This window comes from Chinchilla lanigera, unplaced genomic scaffold, assembly GCF_000276665.1.
Source record: "Chinchilla lanigera isolate Chin_1 unplaced genomic scaffold, ChiLan1.0 scaffold00048, whole genome shotgun sequence".
Lineage (NCBI taxonomy): Eukaryota > Metazoa > Chordata > Mammalia > Rodentia > Chinchillidae > Chinchilla > Chinchilla lanigera.
In genome coordinates, this window is record NW_004955449.1 from 8,992,763 (window position 1) to 9,010,314 (window position 17,552).

The window sequence follows — 17,552 nt, forward strand, 5'->3', positions numbered from 1 at the left end:
CACTACCACAGGAAAAATACCACAGTTACCAAGATGGTACCTTTTGAGCATTGTGAATTTCCTAGTTATGTACAAACACCAACAAATAAACAATAAAAGCCTACTACAGAAGTAGATGATGTCAATGGAAAAGAGGCAGATTGAGTTACAAGTGTTCATCGTTCAACTATGAATTCCCATATCTGACTGATGTTGCACAGGAATTACTCTGACCTCACAGAATCTCCCAGTCCATTCTGGCTGCCCACATTACTCACCCCAGTTGACCAAATTCCTCTACCCCAGGAACTCCAAACTCCAGTCCTCTCCAAAAATCCTCTGCTAAGATTCTCATAGCAGCCTTGTACCTGGTCCTCACTACTACATAAACCTCCTCCTAGAAGGAACCTAGCAGATAGAAAACATGACTGCTCTGGCGTGGAGTCAGGGAGGTTTTCCCCTAGCAATCTGCAGTTTCAGGTGCCCCAGCCCTAAGAAATATTGAGTTAATTTACATGCTATTTAAACCTTTGCTACTGTTAATGGGGAAAGCTCAAGTGCATAGTATCTGAAGAGGCTTTTGTGGTCAGAAAGGGCAACCGAACCACAATGCGGATTATGGTTTCTATGTGTGACCTCCGTAGCAAGGATAGATTTTACCGCTAGCTGTGAAGATGAATTACATTCTGCTCTCTCGCAAGGTCAGAAAGTGATGGATCTGGTTTTCCTGGATACAGACCTTCAATCAATTCTAATTTCAGCCCCAGACATTCCTCCTCCCCCAATCTTCAGGAACCTGATATTTCCAGGTCCAGAGACTTGCACGTATTCTCTGAAACTCTGCCTGCTTCTGTTTATGCAGGCGCCCAGGTTTCTGTTGCTGAAATAATCATTCCTACACACTTCCTACACAATCTAGAATTCCTTAAAACTCACGTCCTTGCTGTTTTATATTCTATTTGCTTTGTATCCATTTGTGTTCCTTCTGGTTGAATTTCATTCAGTAGGGAACATAAATAAATACATCACTCAAAAATATAAAGTTTGAGTTTAGAAAGAATTGTATGTTTTATTATTTGGGTAACGACCTTTTATTTACTGATTTGTAGGAGCTCCTTTAATAGTAAGGAGATTGGCTTCATTGTCACATGTTTTATGAATAGCTTCCTTTTGGGAAGTTTTTTTCTTGACATTTTTGTCATCTAGACATTTTTCAAATTGGTTTACTCATACTTCTCAGTCTTTTTTTGCTTCTTGGCTTTTGCATGAATATAAAGACTTTTGCACGTAAGGTCAGTAGGAATATTCTCTTGTTTTCCCCGGTTTTATAATTTGAACACTTCTTGCCTATTATTTTTTATTTTATGTTTTAAATTTTGCTCAAGTTTGAATTTATTTTGGAGAAAGATATGAGGAAATTCTCCAACATCATTTTCCTCCAAATGGTTTTTCATTCAATTAATAATCAAATGTGGTCTTTCTCTTCTGATATAGTATCTTACCATATTATCCACATGCTACATCCCAGTGTGTCTGATATAATTTGAACTTCAATTTTTTCATTCTTTTCTTCATCTATCTATATACAACTTTAATTACTATAGATTTATAATTAATTTAACAACCTGGTGAATTTTTCCTCTCTGCTTTGTTTTTAAAGAATAATATTTTGAGTTGTTTTTATGCTTTTATATTTTTCTGTACCACTTTTGCTGATTTCATTCAAGGATTTTATACAACTTTTTAGAAGTTAATATGAAATATATATTATTTAACCACCTAAAATGATTCTACTTTTATTTGTAATAGTTTTGTACTTAATTCTTTTTCTGAGGTAAAAAAAATATTTGCAAATGATTACTTCTCCCACTTTTCTAATTCTTGCAACTATTATTTTCTTTTTCAGAAAGTATTTAATAAAACTGGTGATGGGCATATTGTTTTATTCTGATTTTAATGGGAATATTTCTAGATTTTATCATTAAAGTTTGTACAAACCTTTAGATTAAAATATATTATAAAAATGTATGGAAATAATATATAGTCTTAATCTTTTGCTGCTCATATTGAACTAAAAATTATCATTAGTTATTTTCAAGGGAAACAAATTGCTATTATTTGGTTCTTTAGGCAATCATAAAACTTCTGGCCTCTTCTTCAGAACTGTCCCTTCCCCCCTGCTTTTTGTTTCTTTCTTGGTTTTAGTTGCCATAGGAATATGAAAAAGTGTGGATGACAGCTGATCCACCCTATGAAAATGCTAACACAGATACTATCATTTATTTACTGTGCAGTGTGGCATGTGGTACCCAATTCATATCAATTTATACCAAAAATTTAATTTTTGGAAATGATTATCTGTCATAATTTGCACATATCAGTGAATAATTCCTTCATTCTCACCACAAGGGAGAGTTGAAGATTAAAACACAGTGTATTGAAGGATTAGGGGCAAATTTGCTGAGATGAAAAACATACTAGACTTGAAAACAGAAGGCTTAAATTTTTATTATACACTTGCCTGTTACTGTCTTTCTTGGACTAGACATTTGACTGCTCGAGGAACAAAGATAATGAGTAGAAAGATCATTATAAATCATGATGCACCCTTCCAGTGTAGAACATTATTTTTAAACTTTAAGTATTCTGAAAAATCTATGGTATTTTGCAAAAACTACCTCTGTTTAAAAGAGCTTTCAAATAACTTATTTCTAAATTGGCTTTTATACATAACAAGATTTTTGCAAGATTAATTAACCAAATAAAATAAGTTTGAGTCTTCGACAATACGACAGCGTGGCTTAAGTCAAATGAAGCTAGATAAATTATTTGCATAAGATTGTAATGATCTTATCAGAGAGATTTGCATAGAAAAATAAATATTCTAAATTACTTGATTAAACCAATCTGCAATGAATATTCTCAAAATCCTATGAATATTTTAAATTGTTTCTGTTTTCCTAAATAAACAGATTGGTCAGCAAACCCAGTGTCAGGTGGCTGTCAATGGTCTCCATTTGGGAACATGCAGAAAATGTTAGACATTGTAGCCTAGAAAAATGGTTCTGAGAACTGCTAGTCTTTAATACCACAGGACTAAAGCTCTTCTACTTTGTTCCCAGAGCCCTGAGACCCATTTGAAAAAGCACAGTTTCACAGTGTTGACCTTTGACCTTCTCTAATAGCACAGTTCTTTCCTGAGCTTGGTGGATAAGGCAAGGGATGCTTCCTAGTCTTTGAACACATGACTTCATATCCTTCTAGCACCCTCTGCTTCTGGACATGACTTTCTCTACTTTTTATAGTGTCCACTTCCTTACTTTAGGATATTGAAAAATGTGTAGCCACTTCCTGTTTAAAAGTTTTAAATGAAGGACATAGTTAGTAGGATAAAAGAAGACTTCAGCTAGTAACTCCAAAAATGTAAAAAAAACGTGCTCTGGAGGCAAAGGAGCCCACAACATAGAACGCTATGAGTTATCCCTTAACCTTTCTTATCAATCTTCTCTAGCTACAAGCCCAAAACAGAAGTGAATAGCTTCATACATTATCTTGTCACTGATCATGTACAATTTCAAGTCACTTATTATCTCTTTGAGTTCTGTGAGACATGTGCTAAATTAAATAATACAGGGACAGTGGTTCCACTTGCCTTTACAGCCTAGTTTCTAGTTTTGATGCCACCCTTGATATGATGTCAAGCAGACTGTTGGTTTCACCTCACACCACAAGGTTGTTGAGGGAACTTACACTCATTTTCAACAGTTTTGTTTTTTAGAGAAAATTAAGCCCCAGAATCTACAACTCATCCAGTGAACTTAGTGAACTAACTTTTCTGCAGTGCATTAAGGAAAGCACTAGTTATATATTATCCCTGCAAGAATTCAGAAAAGTCATTGAAATCATTTATGTTTTCTATGTTTTACCTGAAGAATTTCTAAAAGAAAGCTAAAGATAAAAGTCAGATCATGTAGATTCAAGCCTTCAACTCCACCTCATATTAGATATGAATTGTCCCTCCTTCCTTCCTCTGCACTTTTCCTTTCTCCCCCTCCTGCCCTCTCCTCTTCCTTCTCCACCACTTCTTTCTTCTTCCTTCTTTTGTTTCCTTTTTTTCCTCCCCTTTTTCCTCCTCCTCCTCTCCTTCCTCTCCTTCCTTACTTTCCCCTCCTTCTTCTCCTTCCTCCTTTTCCCCTCCTTCCTCTCCTTTCTCTCCTTCTCCTTCTCCTTTTCTTTCTTCCTGTTCTTTCAATGTGTGTGGGTAGCACTTAGCTTCCTCATCAATAAAAAGTTGATAGCAACAGTACCTACTTCTTTGGATTTATTTATGTAGGTATCAAATTATGTTCAATGAAAACCAAAGCAAATGGCATACTTCCCAAAACACATGCCTTCTTTAATCTTTCATATAGTAAAGTAAAACTTAAAATACATATAAATAACAGAAAAATGTAAGATCTTTCTGAAAAAAGAGGTGCCATATTCTTATTAAAAGCCCAGTACTTTGAATAAAACCTTTCCAGATAAAATTTTCCCTTATTTATTCATATAGCATATCCAGTAAGATATGTTCAACTAAGCAATGTTAAGATATTAAGAAAAGGATGTTCCATCTTAGCTAATAATGAGCTTATGCGACCTGGAAGGGAAAACAGGGATCAGAACAATTGACTCTATTTTATGGCAAATGTCTCCAAAATGCATAAGGAAGTTGCTACAAAAATTCAGAAGAAAAACATAGTTGCTAAGCAACTAAGCACAAACCCTCTGGCTTTTGCACTAATCTCTAAATTATCACTGGGCCCTGAGTCATCACTGGTAGATGTCCAGGCTTAAAAGAGGCCTCTGGTGTGAAGTATCTAGGTGAAGGACTTTGTAAATGTGTATCAAAATGGGCAAGCATTCCAGACTCACTAGTAAGAAATGCCGATAGCATGAGATGAAGCTGGCCGTGTACAACAATCCAATGTGCCGAGGAATCTCCAAGCTTTCATTTATTCAGTACTAAAGAATAGAAAGTACATCCTATGCCTTTTGTGAACAGTTTATTCCCTGATGAACTGATTAATATGCTTTCTTTTCATAGGTTTCATTGGTTAGCCTGGTAGCCAATGCTCTTGGCTACTCAGAACTTGGTGCCATCAAATCCCTACGGACACTACGAGCTTTAAGACCCTTAAGAGCCTTATCCCGGTTTGAAGGAATGAGGGTAAGAAGATTAGGAACTCTACAAGGTTCCTGTCAAAATTGTGCGTAGGTAGTGATTTATATACAGGGCTGCATACTCTTCTGAAATGTACAGAATTTCTGAATTTCAGAGCAAGATCTTAGAGATCACTAAGCCTAACATCTTGAAAGTAAAGTTTATTTAAATGATACCTGAGAAATTTTGGCAGCGCCAAGGCTACAGTCCAAAGATCATACAAAATCCAAAAGCTGAGTGCTGGCAATTATTTCTTCCCATTGTCACATATTTTGAAATGAGTCCTCACTGCTGACTTTCATTTCAGGAGAGCCTTTTTGTTTTCCTAAGTTGATAAGTTTGATTCCTGGAAAGGTACTGGCACTGACTAAAAGGCAAAATTGGTTTTGTGTACTTTCTTGTTGATTTAATATCAGTAATAAAAACCATAGTTATACAAGAAAACAAAATTAAATTACAAAATCTATACATAGTCAAGAAGCAAAACAAGTCGCTAGGATAATTAGGTAAGCATTGAGACACCCTCAGGCTTTGTTTTATAAATGTAACTTTCAAATAAATGTTCAGAATGTGCTTCGCTTTCTCCCACAGCTCGTGCGTTTTCCTCTCCTGTTCTCTTCCTAGAACACATATTATGGTTTTAAACACAAAGCACACACTTGCCACACCCTTTCCAGGACTGTTTTGCACAAAAGCTAGCTTTGTTTAATCTGGTTTGCAAATGCATATGGATAATGAATTTCTTCAAGGCCACAGGGTTTTTATGTAAGGAGGTGGTTTGTTTTGGGCAATGAAATTGCTTCAGCCTGGACTGCAAAATTTACTCATCAGGGAGAATGAAACTATTCTCCAGACTCTCCAGAAGCATTGCAAGGAAGAAATGCTTGGTTTTTGCATTGTAATTTTATTTCACTGCTACTGCTAACAAAGTCATAGCAATTATTACTCACTTTCAAGTTCCTTTCAAAACAGTCTACTGTCACTAATACTCCTTAAGGTCTCATCTCATTTCACAGTTTCATATTAATAGTTCATTTCAAAGAGAAGATAGTCACCGAACAAAATGGAAAAGTAGAAATTTTCTCTAATCTGAAAAACATTCTAACATTTTTAATTCAGTCATATGAAAGAAGGAAGATTCCAGCTAAATGGATCATATATTTATTTGAAGGTAAATGTATTTGAGGAGTGTAGAGGATTTTACACAAATTTCAGTAGGAGAAAAAACCTGGCAACTGTAATATATTTGACTTTATTTCTTGAAGAAATAAAATTTAATTATCCCAGAAAACTTTTATAACATAAGGCTTCAGATTTTGGTGTCAACTTAAAGTTTTTGATTTCTAAAATGATGTTTATATCATTTTAAATGAAACAATAGTTTAAGTGAATGTAAATTCTACACAAAACAGTCCAAAATGAACTAGATTAAATTCAATGAGACAAGTTACTATTGACCTCCTTAGAGATTTTAAAATGCGTCTCAGTCTTTTCTGAATTTTATGAGATGAAAGGGGATTGAATTTTCCCTCACCCAAATAGGGCAGCTTAGCTAGAAGAAATAGCATGGGCTCCCAAAGGGAACACTGAAGAGATGGTATAATAATAATGAGGTTGTATTTAATATTCTTACTTCTATAGATAAATCTCACTTCTTATTCCTAATATACATTTTTAAATTAGAATTCAATAATCAGAGCAAAAGATTCTTGAATATTCCTGTATCTATTCTTCATAATTATAAAAAGTTACCTGATCTGAGGAGGGTTTAAGAAAGTTTGAAAACTTTGATGATTTGCAAAAGGTTTGTTTGCTCATTTTTTCAAATTATCCATAATACATGCTCTTGAAAATTAAAATGTATTATTTAAAGATGATCATTTATACTGGTGGTATTTAATACATCTTTTTTTTCCCTTTCTTCCTAGCATACAAACATTTTCTGACTCCATCTTACTTTATCAGGTTTTTGTTTATTTCTTTTCATGCATTGGTGTATTTGCTTTCCTTAAATCCTTAGCTCTTTACTTGTGTTCTTGTTTGTTTTCCCTTATCAAATATGAACTGCAAAGTATTAGAGGAAACATTGTAGAACTAGAAATCCACCTAGATTATTATTTAACTCCTTTCAGACACCTCTTAGTACTAACTACATAAGTGAATGGACTGGTCTCCCTTTTGGTAATTTGTACTTTGTCTTTTCCTCAATGCTTCTTCTAGGTAGTTGTGAATGCCCTAGTTGGAGCAATTCCCTCCATTATGAATGTGCTTCTGGTTTGTCTCATCTTCTGGCTGATCTTTAGCATCATGGGTGTGAATCTGTTTGCTGGCAAGTTCTACCACTGTGTTAACATGACAACTGGTAACATGTTTGAAGTTAGTGAAGTCAACAACTTGAGCGATTGTCAGGCCCTAGGCAAGCAAGCTCGGTGGAAAAATGTGAAAGTAAATTTTGATAATGTTGGTGCTGGTTATCTTGCATTACTTCAAGTGGTAAGTGGCTACTGTGAGTTTTGAAAGCATTTTTAGAATTATTCAAGCTAGATTATTTCTCTGATGATTTTCATTGTATGATTAACTTCTGACACTAGAAAGTACTTGATAACAGAAATAATATTCACTAGATTTGGTTATAAAGATGTTGTAGTTGTTTTTATATTTCCTCTTGTGCAGCTTTCAATATATTTAATTCAATATATTTCTTCTCCCTATTTTTTTGTTGTTTTATTGAACACAACTATCGTTTTTAGTTTCCTGCAGTGATCATTCCCAAAGGAACAATTTTTACATATTAAAATAACAATGTATATATTATAGTGATGAATTAACTATATTATTAGGCAGATAACTTATTGTAGCAATGTCTAAGAAAATATGATTTTACTATGAATAGAAAAGGTTATAAAATGTATCATGTTTAATATTTTTACATAACTGACTGTATATGTACTTTTTTTTTTTTTTTTTTTTTTTTTTTTTTTTTTTTGTTTTTTTTTTCCGGTACCGGGAATCGAACTTACGACCTTGCACTTGCCAAGCAGGTGCTGTGCTGCTGAGCTAAATTCTCAGCCCCTAAATGTACTATTGAACAGTTAAAGAAAATGATCGAATTGTGTTTAAACATAACCATAGGTTTCAATATAGGACTTACTTTTGATATTAAAAGAATGTAAGCCTGAGATGAAAATTTCATCAATTAAATCTCTAATTTTTTTCTGTCAAAAGAATAGAATATCTTCCAAGAGAAACAAACAAGGCAATTTCTAGACTCAAAATACAAACCCTTTTGAAATTTTAATTTTAATTATTTCTTCAATTCATTTCAGTCTTTTCAGAGAAAGTTTCATAATATTGTACAAGATTATTTATAATAATAGTGTCAGAATTTCATAAGATACAATGCCAGTCTTGGATGAAATTTTTATGTGGCATTTTAATACATGTTGTTTACAGGCCACATTTAAAGGCTGGATGGATATTATGTATGCAGCTGTTGATTCGCGAGATGTAAGTATCTCTTAACTATTATCTATTTATAGCCAGATCTGTTTTAGATTTTCCTTGGTAAATATTGTAGACAATTTAGCTAAAATATCTAGAATTTTCTATTGCATAAAATCAGAGCATTTGTCATTGCATATAAAAATTGTTCAAACTAATATGCTTTTACATAAATATTTTGGTTCATATATCTCTGATATATATCTACTATGAAAGACTAGCTAATAGAATGGATCAGAAACATCATATTAGTCCTATAAATAAGACTGTTTAGTGGGAAAGTTGCTCAGTAGCAGAGTAATTTCTGTCTCTATCCCTGAAGATTCTGATAAATTAGCCTTGGAAGGAGTTTCCAAGAATATTATGATACTTAAAAGCAAACAGGTTTCATGGAAACTCAAATTTGAAAATAGGTATAAGAATAATTTCTCAAAATATATCTATTTCTGCTGTAGTTGACTCTTAGAAGTTGACATTCTGCTATTAAAACTGTATTTCCAACAGCTAGCATTTTCAAAACCAAATAACGTATTGTAAGAACAGGGTGTTTTTCCTATTTATATTACTTTAAATGATATAAGTAGGACAAAATGGGAAATAGACTCAAGAACAATTGTAATATTTGCAAATTTTGTGGTAATTTTAAAAATTCTTTTTATAAATAGTATCTTAAGACAAAAGTAATTACATTAAGTAGCATTCACTGTTATTTATATATTTATCATTTTAATGTCACTTAATATTTTCAATATGATTCAGGTTAAACTTCAGCCTGTATATGAAGAAAATCTATATATGTACTTGTACTTTGTCATCTTTATCATCTTTGGATCATTCTTCACTCTAAATCTATTCATTGGTGTCATCATAGATAACTTCAACCAGCAGAAAAAGAAGATAAGTATTTTTTAGCTCTCATTTTTCACTGTTTTGAGTTTCTTTGTGTTACAACCAGCAGGATGCTTGTAGCCATGAAAGACCTGGATCATGTTTACATTAGTTTCAGTTTACTCCACGGTCAGTTAAACTACAGAACCTAGTCAACGGCTGCTCTCCAGGTTCACCCACTTCCGAAAGGCTAGAGAATGTTTCTGACACAACAATTTAACACTGTTTTAACACCCCTCCCCGGAACCTTCCAGAAATTATCTCCATCCAATTCTCCAACTTCGTCTCCCACATCTCATTCTTTGCATCTACCACCCTGCCACCCAGTGACTACAGACCCCCCATTATCACCACCAGACTTGTTACACACAGATCTACACGAACTTTTCTAACCTTTTCTGAGCAAGCCAAGACCTTTTTCTCCATGACTTTAAACATGACAGTTTTTCTTCTAGGATGTATTTTCCAGTAAAGTCTTAAAAAAAAAAAAAAAGTACAAAATTTCAAAATAAGATTGTAGGAGAGTAACAAAGGTTAGTGCATTGCATATTGTTATCTTTAAAGTAGTTGCTCAGATTACAAGATATAGGCATGAAAAATTGATCAAACAATATAGGCATAAACCTTTTTTTCTGTGAACTAATAGCAATTGGTAGTATAACTATCTTAACTCTCGTGTGTGTGTGTGTGTGTGTGTGTGTGTGTGTGTGTTTGTGTGTGTGTGTGTGTGCATTTTCCTTTTCCTTCCTCTAAATTCTTAATCATCCTTTAAATCTCAGTTTAAGGACACTGTCTATATAAAGCCTATCTCCCCGTGTACTGTTGCTTCTGCCATGCTGTTTTACATATCTCTGCACATTTTCCAACTATGTTTAGTATCTTGCCCTGTGAGGAGCAAGAAACTGTGTCATATACCATGTATCTATGTAATTCTGAGATCAAGCATGCTGTCTGATCCCCCAAAATGGTCAAAATTGTTGATTAAAGAAGAAAAGGAAAATAATTTTCTTTCAGAAAACATATATGAGACCCTTAAGCTTTCTTTTAAACATGGTATAATCAAGGGCTTGGTATTTAGCTCAGCGGCACAGCACCTGCCTGGCAAGCACAAGGTTGTGAATTCAATTCCCTGTACTGGAAAAAAAACAAAAATAAAACAACAAAGAAAAACATGGTATAATCAAGTTAGAATTCTGAACTAGTCAGAGTTATATATGCTCATCAGTTTTGTATATTATTTAAGAATTTCAAAATGTCATATAAATGGAATAAGCAGAATAATTTTATAATTAAAAGAAGAATAGCCATTAAAAATTGAACGATATTAAAGGAAGATTCAAGTATTTTAACAAAAGTACTGCTGTAACCCATGATGGGATTGTAACCAGTTTTATATTATGTCTTCACTTTGGAGGTCAAGATATATTTATGACAGAGGAACAGAAAAAATATTACAATGCAATGAAGAAACTTGGATCCAAGAAACCTCAGAAACCTATACCTCGGCCTTCAGTAAGAATTACTTAAACACTTTAAAGTCTAAAACCATGTTCCCACTTAATCAAGTTGAACAATGCTGAGAATCAGTACATTTGGGTGATATCACTAATGTACAGTCCTAACTATAAAGTTCATATTGCATCGCATGTTCTACATCTGCTATGCACAATATCAACTGACAGGTTGATATTAGGTAATATTCTTTACATTTTGTGAGTTGTAAACCTCCAACTCAGAGATCCTAATAACTTCTCCAAAGCAAGGTCCACCCTTCTACTGTGAACAACAAATCTGGCTGCTGTTCATCTGACATTATTATAAGACATTATCTAGTGCTTTTTTTTAGTAGATAGAAATTTCTAGACTTACCTCATTCCCCTTGGCCTCCCTCCTTGCCTTTTGAGCTTTCATTCTTAAGAATAGAAAACATTCCTAACTTGTTTAGAAACAAAGTCTATCATCAGAATCATTTATTATTTCACCAAATACACCCCAAAAAAGTATATTCAGAAATCACACTTTGTAGCACTTCATAATATTTATGGAATGGCATAATAATGATGGATTATGCTGAGAGTTTAACTCTTCTATCCTCCTCTGAGACACATAAAGAATAAGGAAACTGAGGACCAAGAAAAATAAATACTATAACTCAGATCGCAAAACATGTAAATAGTAGAACTGGAACTTGACAAGGTTTCATGAGTCCTATCAGTTGTTTTAGTTTACTATATTTTTAAGAATTACTGGAGTTGGGAGGTAGAGGGCGAGGTTGAAAAAGATGTGGGATGCTGTCCATGGGAGGGAATGAACCTACTTTTCTGAAGGTTATTGAAACTTGGAAACATGGTTAGTTCATGACCTTATGTTCTGAGTCAGCCATGTAATCTCTTTCTAAATTATTAAGAATTTCTAAAATAAAATTATATTTAACAACCACATTAATATAGGAAACTTTGAAGGCATGTGATTCTTAAGGTGATTGCTAATAGAACAAAAAATAAAGATTTCATAAGTGATGCATTTTGTCAAAGCATTGGTAAAGTTTAACAGTAGATGGAGAGAAAAATAGATAATTTAATACACACATAGACACACAAAGCTGGAAAAGGTCAAATTGAAAAATAACCAACATATTCTGAGAAGTAAGGTGTAACAACAAATTCCTAAATTATTGATATACTAATTGGGGTATTAATCTATCTACAAGTTTGCCTATATTAACCTACTTTGTAAGTCTTCATTACTAGTTGTCATTATTTCTACAAAATTATCAGTTACGGACATCAAGCAAAATCTGTACATGTGGTCAGCCAGCTGCCATCAATTTATGAATGTTTTGTTTAGATATGTATCTAAAGAGCCTAAGGGAGCCATCATATCTTCTGTTGTTACAAGATACTTTTTGGTTTTTTAATGTGAAGCAAACCAGGTGTGGTGGCTCACGCCTGTAATCCCAGCACTCAGGAGGCTGAGGCAGGAGGATTGTTGAGAGTTCAAGACCAGCCTGGGCTACAAAGTGAGCTCAAGGCCAGCCTGAACGGCATAGTGAGACTCTGTCTCAAAAAGACAAAAAAAAAAAAATAAGGGAGCACACAAAATTGTTCATGGTCATATGAGAAAGGTGCATATCTCATGACGTTCTCTTCCATTTTCCTGGATCATCATCTGAAAGTAGATGCACTAACCCGCTCCCTCTTGTCTCCCTTTCCAGAATAAATTCCAAGGAATGGTCTTTGATTTTGTAACCAGACAAGTCTTTGATATCAGCATTATGATCCTCATCTGCCTCAATATGGTCACCATGATGGTAGAAACAGATGACCAGAGCAAATATATGACCCTAGTTTTGTCCCGGATCAACCTTGTGTTCATTGTCCTGTTCACTGGAGAGTTTGTGCTGAAGCTCGTCTCACTCAGATACTACTACTTCACAATAGGCTGGAACATCTTTGACTTTGTGGTGGTGATTCTCTCCATCGTGGGTAAGAACAGCTGAATTACAGTGAAGTGTAGTGATAGTGAAACAGTGTCCCAAGTGCCATCAGCCATTTAACATGAAGTTATGTCTGAGAGTAGTAGTATGTGCAAATCTATATTTCAATACTAATATATTAGAATAGAAACTCTGAAACCTGGATATATTGACAAAGCCCCCTACTTAGAAACTATATTAGGAATATTAGATTTGAAGAAGAGGACAGGAAACAAAAAGCATCAGAACCTTTCCTTGTCCTAAACAAATTCATGAGCTGGGAGGGAAATGAGGATCTCTGAAAAAGTTTATTAAAGTGCGGTAGGGTCAGTTCTACAAGAAGCACTGAAGAGGCAATGACTGATGCTCCTCAGAAGCGTTAGCAGTCTCCCAGAGGTAAGAGTGGTCTATCGGAGGTAGATCTTGAGAGGATCAAGATTTGAGAATGCAGAAGACGGGATATTGTAGAATTCCACATTTAGAGCTTCAGGTCAAACATTATCCACTTTCCTCTAACTGAAGAATGTCATTAGTCAAAAACAAAAGACAGTATTCATGTTTCAGAAATAATCTTCATTATTGCCACATTTCATAGTATGTGGGGTGTATAATCTTAAATTGCCATGCCAATAGCCGAGATTAGTTGGACTTTGCAAAAGTCCATATTGGCTCATGTAATTACAGATTCATTGACTAAAACCTGGTAATCTTTAAATTATACTACAGAGTAGATCCAAATATTTAGTAAAGGTTTATATCCAAAATGAGTCTGTTTTCATAGATCACCCACACTGAAACATTCTTGTAAGAGCAAGCTACTGTTCAGTTCTTATAAGAGCAAGCACAGTTCAGCTGTGATCTATATTATTCCACAGGAATGTTTCTCGCTGAGCTGATAGAGAAGTACTTTGTGTCCCCTACCCTGTTCCGAGTGATCCGTCTTGCCAGGATTGGCAGAATCCTTCGTCTGATCAAAGGAGCAAAGGGGATCCGCACACTGCTCTTTGCTTTGATGATGTCCCTTCCCGCCTTGTTTAACATCGGCCTCCTGCTCTTCCTGGTCATGTTCATCTACGCCATCTTTGGAATGTCCAACTTTGCCTATGTTAAAAAGGAAGCTGGAATTAATGACATGTTCAACTTTGAGACCTTTGGCAATAGCATGATCTGCCTGTTCCAAATCACCACCTCTGCTGGCTGGGATGGACTACTGGCGCCTATTCTCAACAGTGCACCTCCTGACTGTGACCCTGACACAATCCACCCTGGAAGTTTAGTGAAGGGTGACTGTGGGAACCCATCTGTTGGGATTTTCTTTTTTGTCAGTTACATCATCATTTCCTTTCTGGTGGTGGTGAACATGTACATCGCTGTCATCCTTGAGAACTTCAGCGTTGCCACGGAAGAGAGTGCAGAGCCCCTGAGCGAGGATGACTTTGAGATGTTCTATGAGGTTTGGGAGAAGTTTGACCCTGATGCAACTCAGTTCATAGAGTTTGCCAAGCTCTCTGATTTTGCAGCTGCCCTGGATCCCCCTCTCCTCATAGCAAAACCAAACAAAGTGCAGCTCATTGCCATGGACCTGCCCATGGTCAGTGGAGACCGGATCCACTGCCTGGACATCTTATTTGCCTTTACAAAGCGGGTTTTGGGTGAGAGTGGAGAGATGGATGCCCTGCGAATACAGATGGAAGATCGATTCATGGCATCGAATCCCTCCAAAGTGTCCTACGAGCCCATCACAACCACTCTGAAACGCAAACAGGAGGAGGTGTCTGCTGCTATCATTCAGCGTAATTTCAGATGTTATCTTTTAAAGCAAAGGTTAAAAAACATATCAAGTAAATATAACAAAGAGACAATCAAAGGAAGGATTGACTTAGCTATAAGAGATGACATGGTTATTGACAAATTAAATGGGAATTCCACCCCAGAAAAAACAGATGGAAGTTCCTCTACCACCTCTCCTCCTTCTTACGATAGTGTAACAAAACCAGACAAGGAAAAGTTTGAAAAAGACAAGGCGGAAAAAGAAAGCAAAGGGAAAGAGGTCAGAGAAAATCAAAAGTAAAAAGAAACAAAGAAAGATCTTTGTAATCAATTGTTTACAGCCTATGAAGGTAAATGTGTCATCTGGACTCCCAGAGGAGATCCACGCCAAACTGACTGTTTCAACAAATACTCATGGTCAGTGCCTATACAAGACAGCAACCTCTCTGTCACTGCAACTCTGTGAGGCAGGGTACCAACACTGACAGGAGGTCACTGCTCTCATTACCAGCTGACACTGCTGAGGAGAACTTAATGACTACCTAGACTATAGGAATACTTGTGCTAAGTGATCATTGTAACTACACCAAACACCTTTAGTACAATACTCGCATCCACTCTATTTTTAACTTCCATATCTGCCATATTTTTACAAAATTTCTTCTAGTGAATTTCTCTGATCCCTGATTCATAGTTTATTCATACTACTGTGTCACTATTTTTGTAAATGAAGTTTATGTTGTGGGAAAGGTATATAAGAGCCCGGTGTTCCTACTCTAGAAATCTCTGAAATACTCAGACAAAAATATTATGCCAGAGAGATGAAATTCTTGCTCAGAACCAGAAAAAATTTTAATGCTAACAATTTCAAATACTTCCATTTTCTAACTGGCTTTAATTTTAAAGGTGTTTAGTCTATTATGTTTGTTTATATCTGAACAGTTATGTGCCTGTAAAGTCTCCTCTAATATTTAAAGGATTATTTTTATGCAAAGTATTCTGTTTCAGCAAGTGCAAATTTTATTCTAAGTTCCAGAGCTCTATATTTAATTTTGGTTAAATGCTTTCCAAAAAAAGTAATCTAATAAATCCTAATAAATCTGTTTTAGAAAAGTATATCTAAAATATCACTTTAGAATAGTGGTTCCACTATCTGCTGCAATATTGCTTTGCCATTTTCTGCTCTCAGCAAAGCTGACAGTTTATGTCAAATACCCTCTGTTATGTAAATATTTATTTTATTCTGTGGTGCATGTTTGGAGATATATATATATATATATATATCCCAGTAAACAACTTTTATTAAATCAAATATGTACCACAGTGTATGTGTCTTTTGCGAGCTTCCAACAGGGGTGTATCCTGTACCATTCATTATACATAACTAGTTTGAAGGCTATCACTAATGCATGTTAATATTGCCTATGCTGCTCTATTTTATTGAATCCATTCTTCAAAAGTCTTAGTTAGAAGAAGTCACATATTGATGGTAGAATGAATTCAACAAATTTAATGTCTCCATGTCCAGCAGAATAGTTTGAAGTTATTCAAAAACACCTTTACTTTTGCATTTTAAATTCAACCTGAAGATCATATGGTATCTTTCTTGATTTCAAGGACACACACCACATGCAGCCTATTGTCAAAACGTTTACTTCATATTTTGCTAAAAATATGTCCAAAACTTGTTCAAATATAAATAATGTAAAAATATGATCAATTTTATTTGTCAGCATTTTGTACATAAGAAAATTATTTTCAGGTTGATGACATGGCAATTTATTTTACTTTATGTTTTTGCTTCTTATTTTTAATCACAGTTCCAAACTTTTGAATCCATAAGAATTTTCAACAGATAATTTCCTAAAATAAAATTTAGACAATGGTTTTGTGGATTTCTTTGTTATAATATATTTTCTAGCATTCTAATAGGAAATACATTGATGAAAAACTCAAACTTAGGCCATTTTGTACCAACAATGATTGCCTCGAAATAACCTGTCATTCATGGAAGTTTGTTTTTTTTTAACTCAACTTTTGTAGTATTTGCATATGCAAACTAGGCTTATTTTTTTAACTCCTGCTGCACTAAAGCTATTAAAAATATGACATGGAATTTGTCCTTTTTAGCCATGAACAAAGTAGCAAAGTTGTGCAGTTACCTAACAGGATACAAATTCTTTTTTTTTTTTTTTGCACAAACCAAAAGTTTAATGTTAACTCCTTTTACAAAACTATTTACTGTAGTGTATTGATGATCTGCATGCAGGGAAATGCTATTACTAAAAGGAATGGTGAGCTACTTCATTATTGAGCCAAAAGAATAAATATTTCATTTTTATTGTGTTTCATTTTCTGGCCTCTGACTTTTCATTGGTGGCAGTTTAAAATAAATGTAACTAACGAAACAGGTACTTGATCTTATGTTTGTGTACATGAAAGTTCACATGAATTTTATAACCTAGCACATGGTCTACAAAGAAGCTCCTCAGGATAAAGGCTAATTAAAGGAAGTATCTGTGAACTTTAATGTGTGCAAAAGATCAAGCCCACATGATCCGTCCTTCATGTTTGATTATAATAGTAGTAGCCACCTACAATGGCTGCCAATTCTAATTAATTCTTTGGCTATAACCATTCTAATCTCAACTCCTCCCAATTAATCAATACCATCTCTTAATTTCCTGTTCACTAACAAAGGCTACATTCTTATTACTTAAATGTGCTGTATGAACT

At 34.6% G+C, this 17,552-nt stretch overlaps 1 protein-coding gene across 3 annotated transcripts in view; it reads left to right on the plus strand.

Moving 5' to 3' along the window:
- Scn3a (sodium channel, voltage gated, type III alpha subunit) overlaps positions 1–16,542 on the plus strand; it is a 112,851-nt gene extending 96,309 nt beyond the window's left edge. For all 3 annotated transcript variants that reach the window (XM_005393301.2, XM_013518814.1, XM_005393300.2), the window contains exons 22-28: positions 5,066–5,188; positions 7,403–7,675; positions 8,636–8,689; positions 9,443–9,580; positions 10,979–11,083; positions 12,786–13,056; positions 13,922–16,542. In XM_005393301.2, coding sequence (XP_005393358.1) covers positions 5,066–5,188; positions 7,403–7,675; positions 8,636–8,689; positions 9,443–9,580; positions 10,979–11,083; positions 12,786–13,056; positions 13,922–15,117 — 2,160 coding nt within the window. In that variant the 3' untranslated portion in view covers positions 15,118–16,542. The remainder of the gene's footprint in view (positions 1–5,065; positions 5,189–7,402; positions 7,676–8,635; positions 8,690–9,442; positions 9,581–10,978; positions 11,084–12,785; positions 13,057–13,921) is intronic.
- The last annotated feature ends 1,010 nt before the right edge of the window (positions 16,543–17,552 follow it).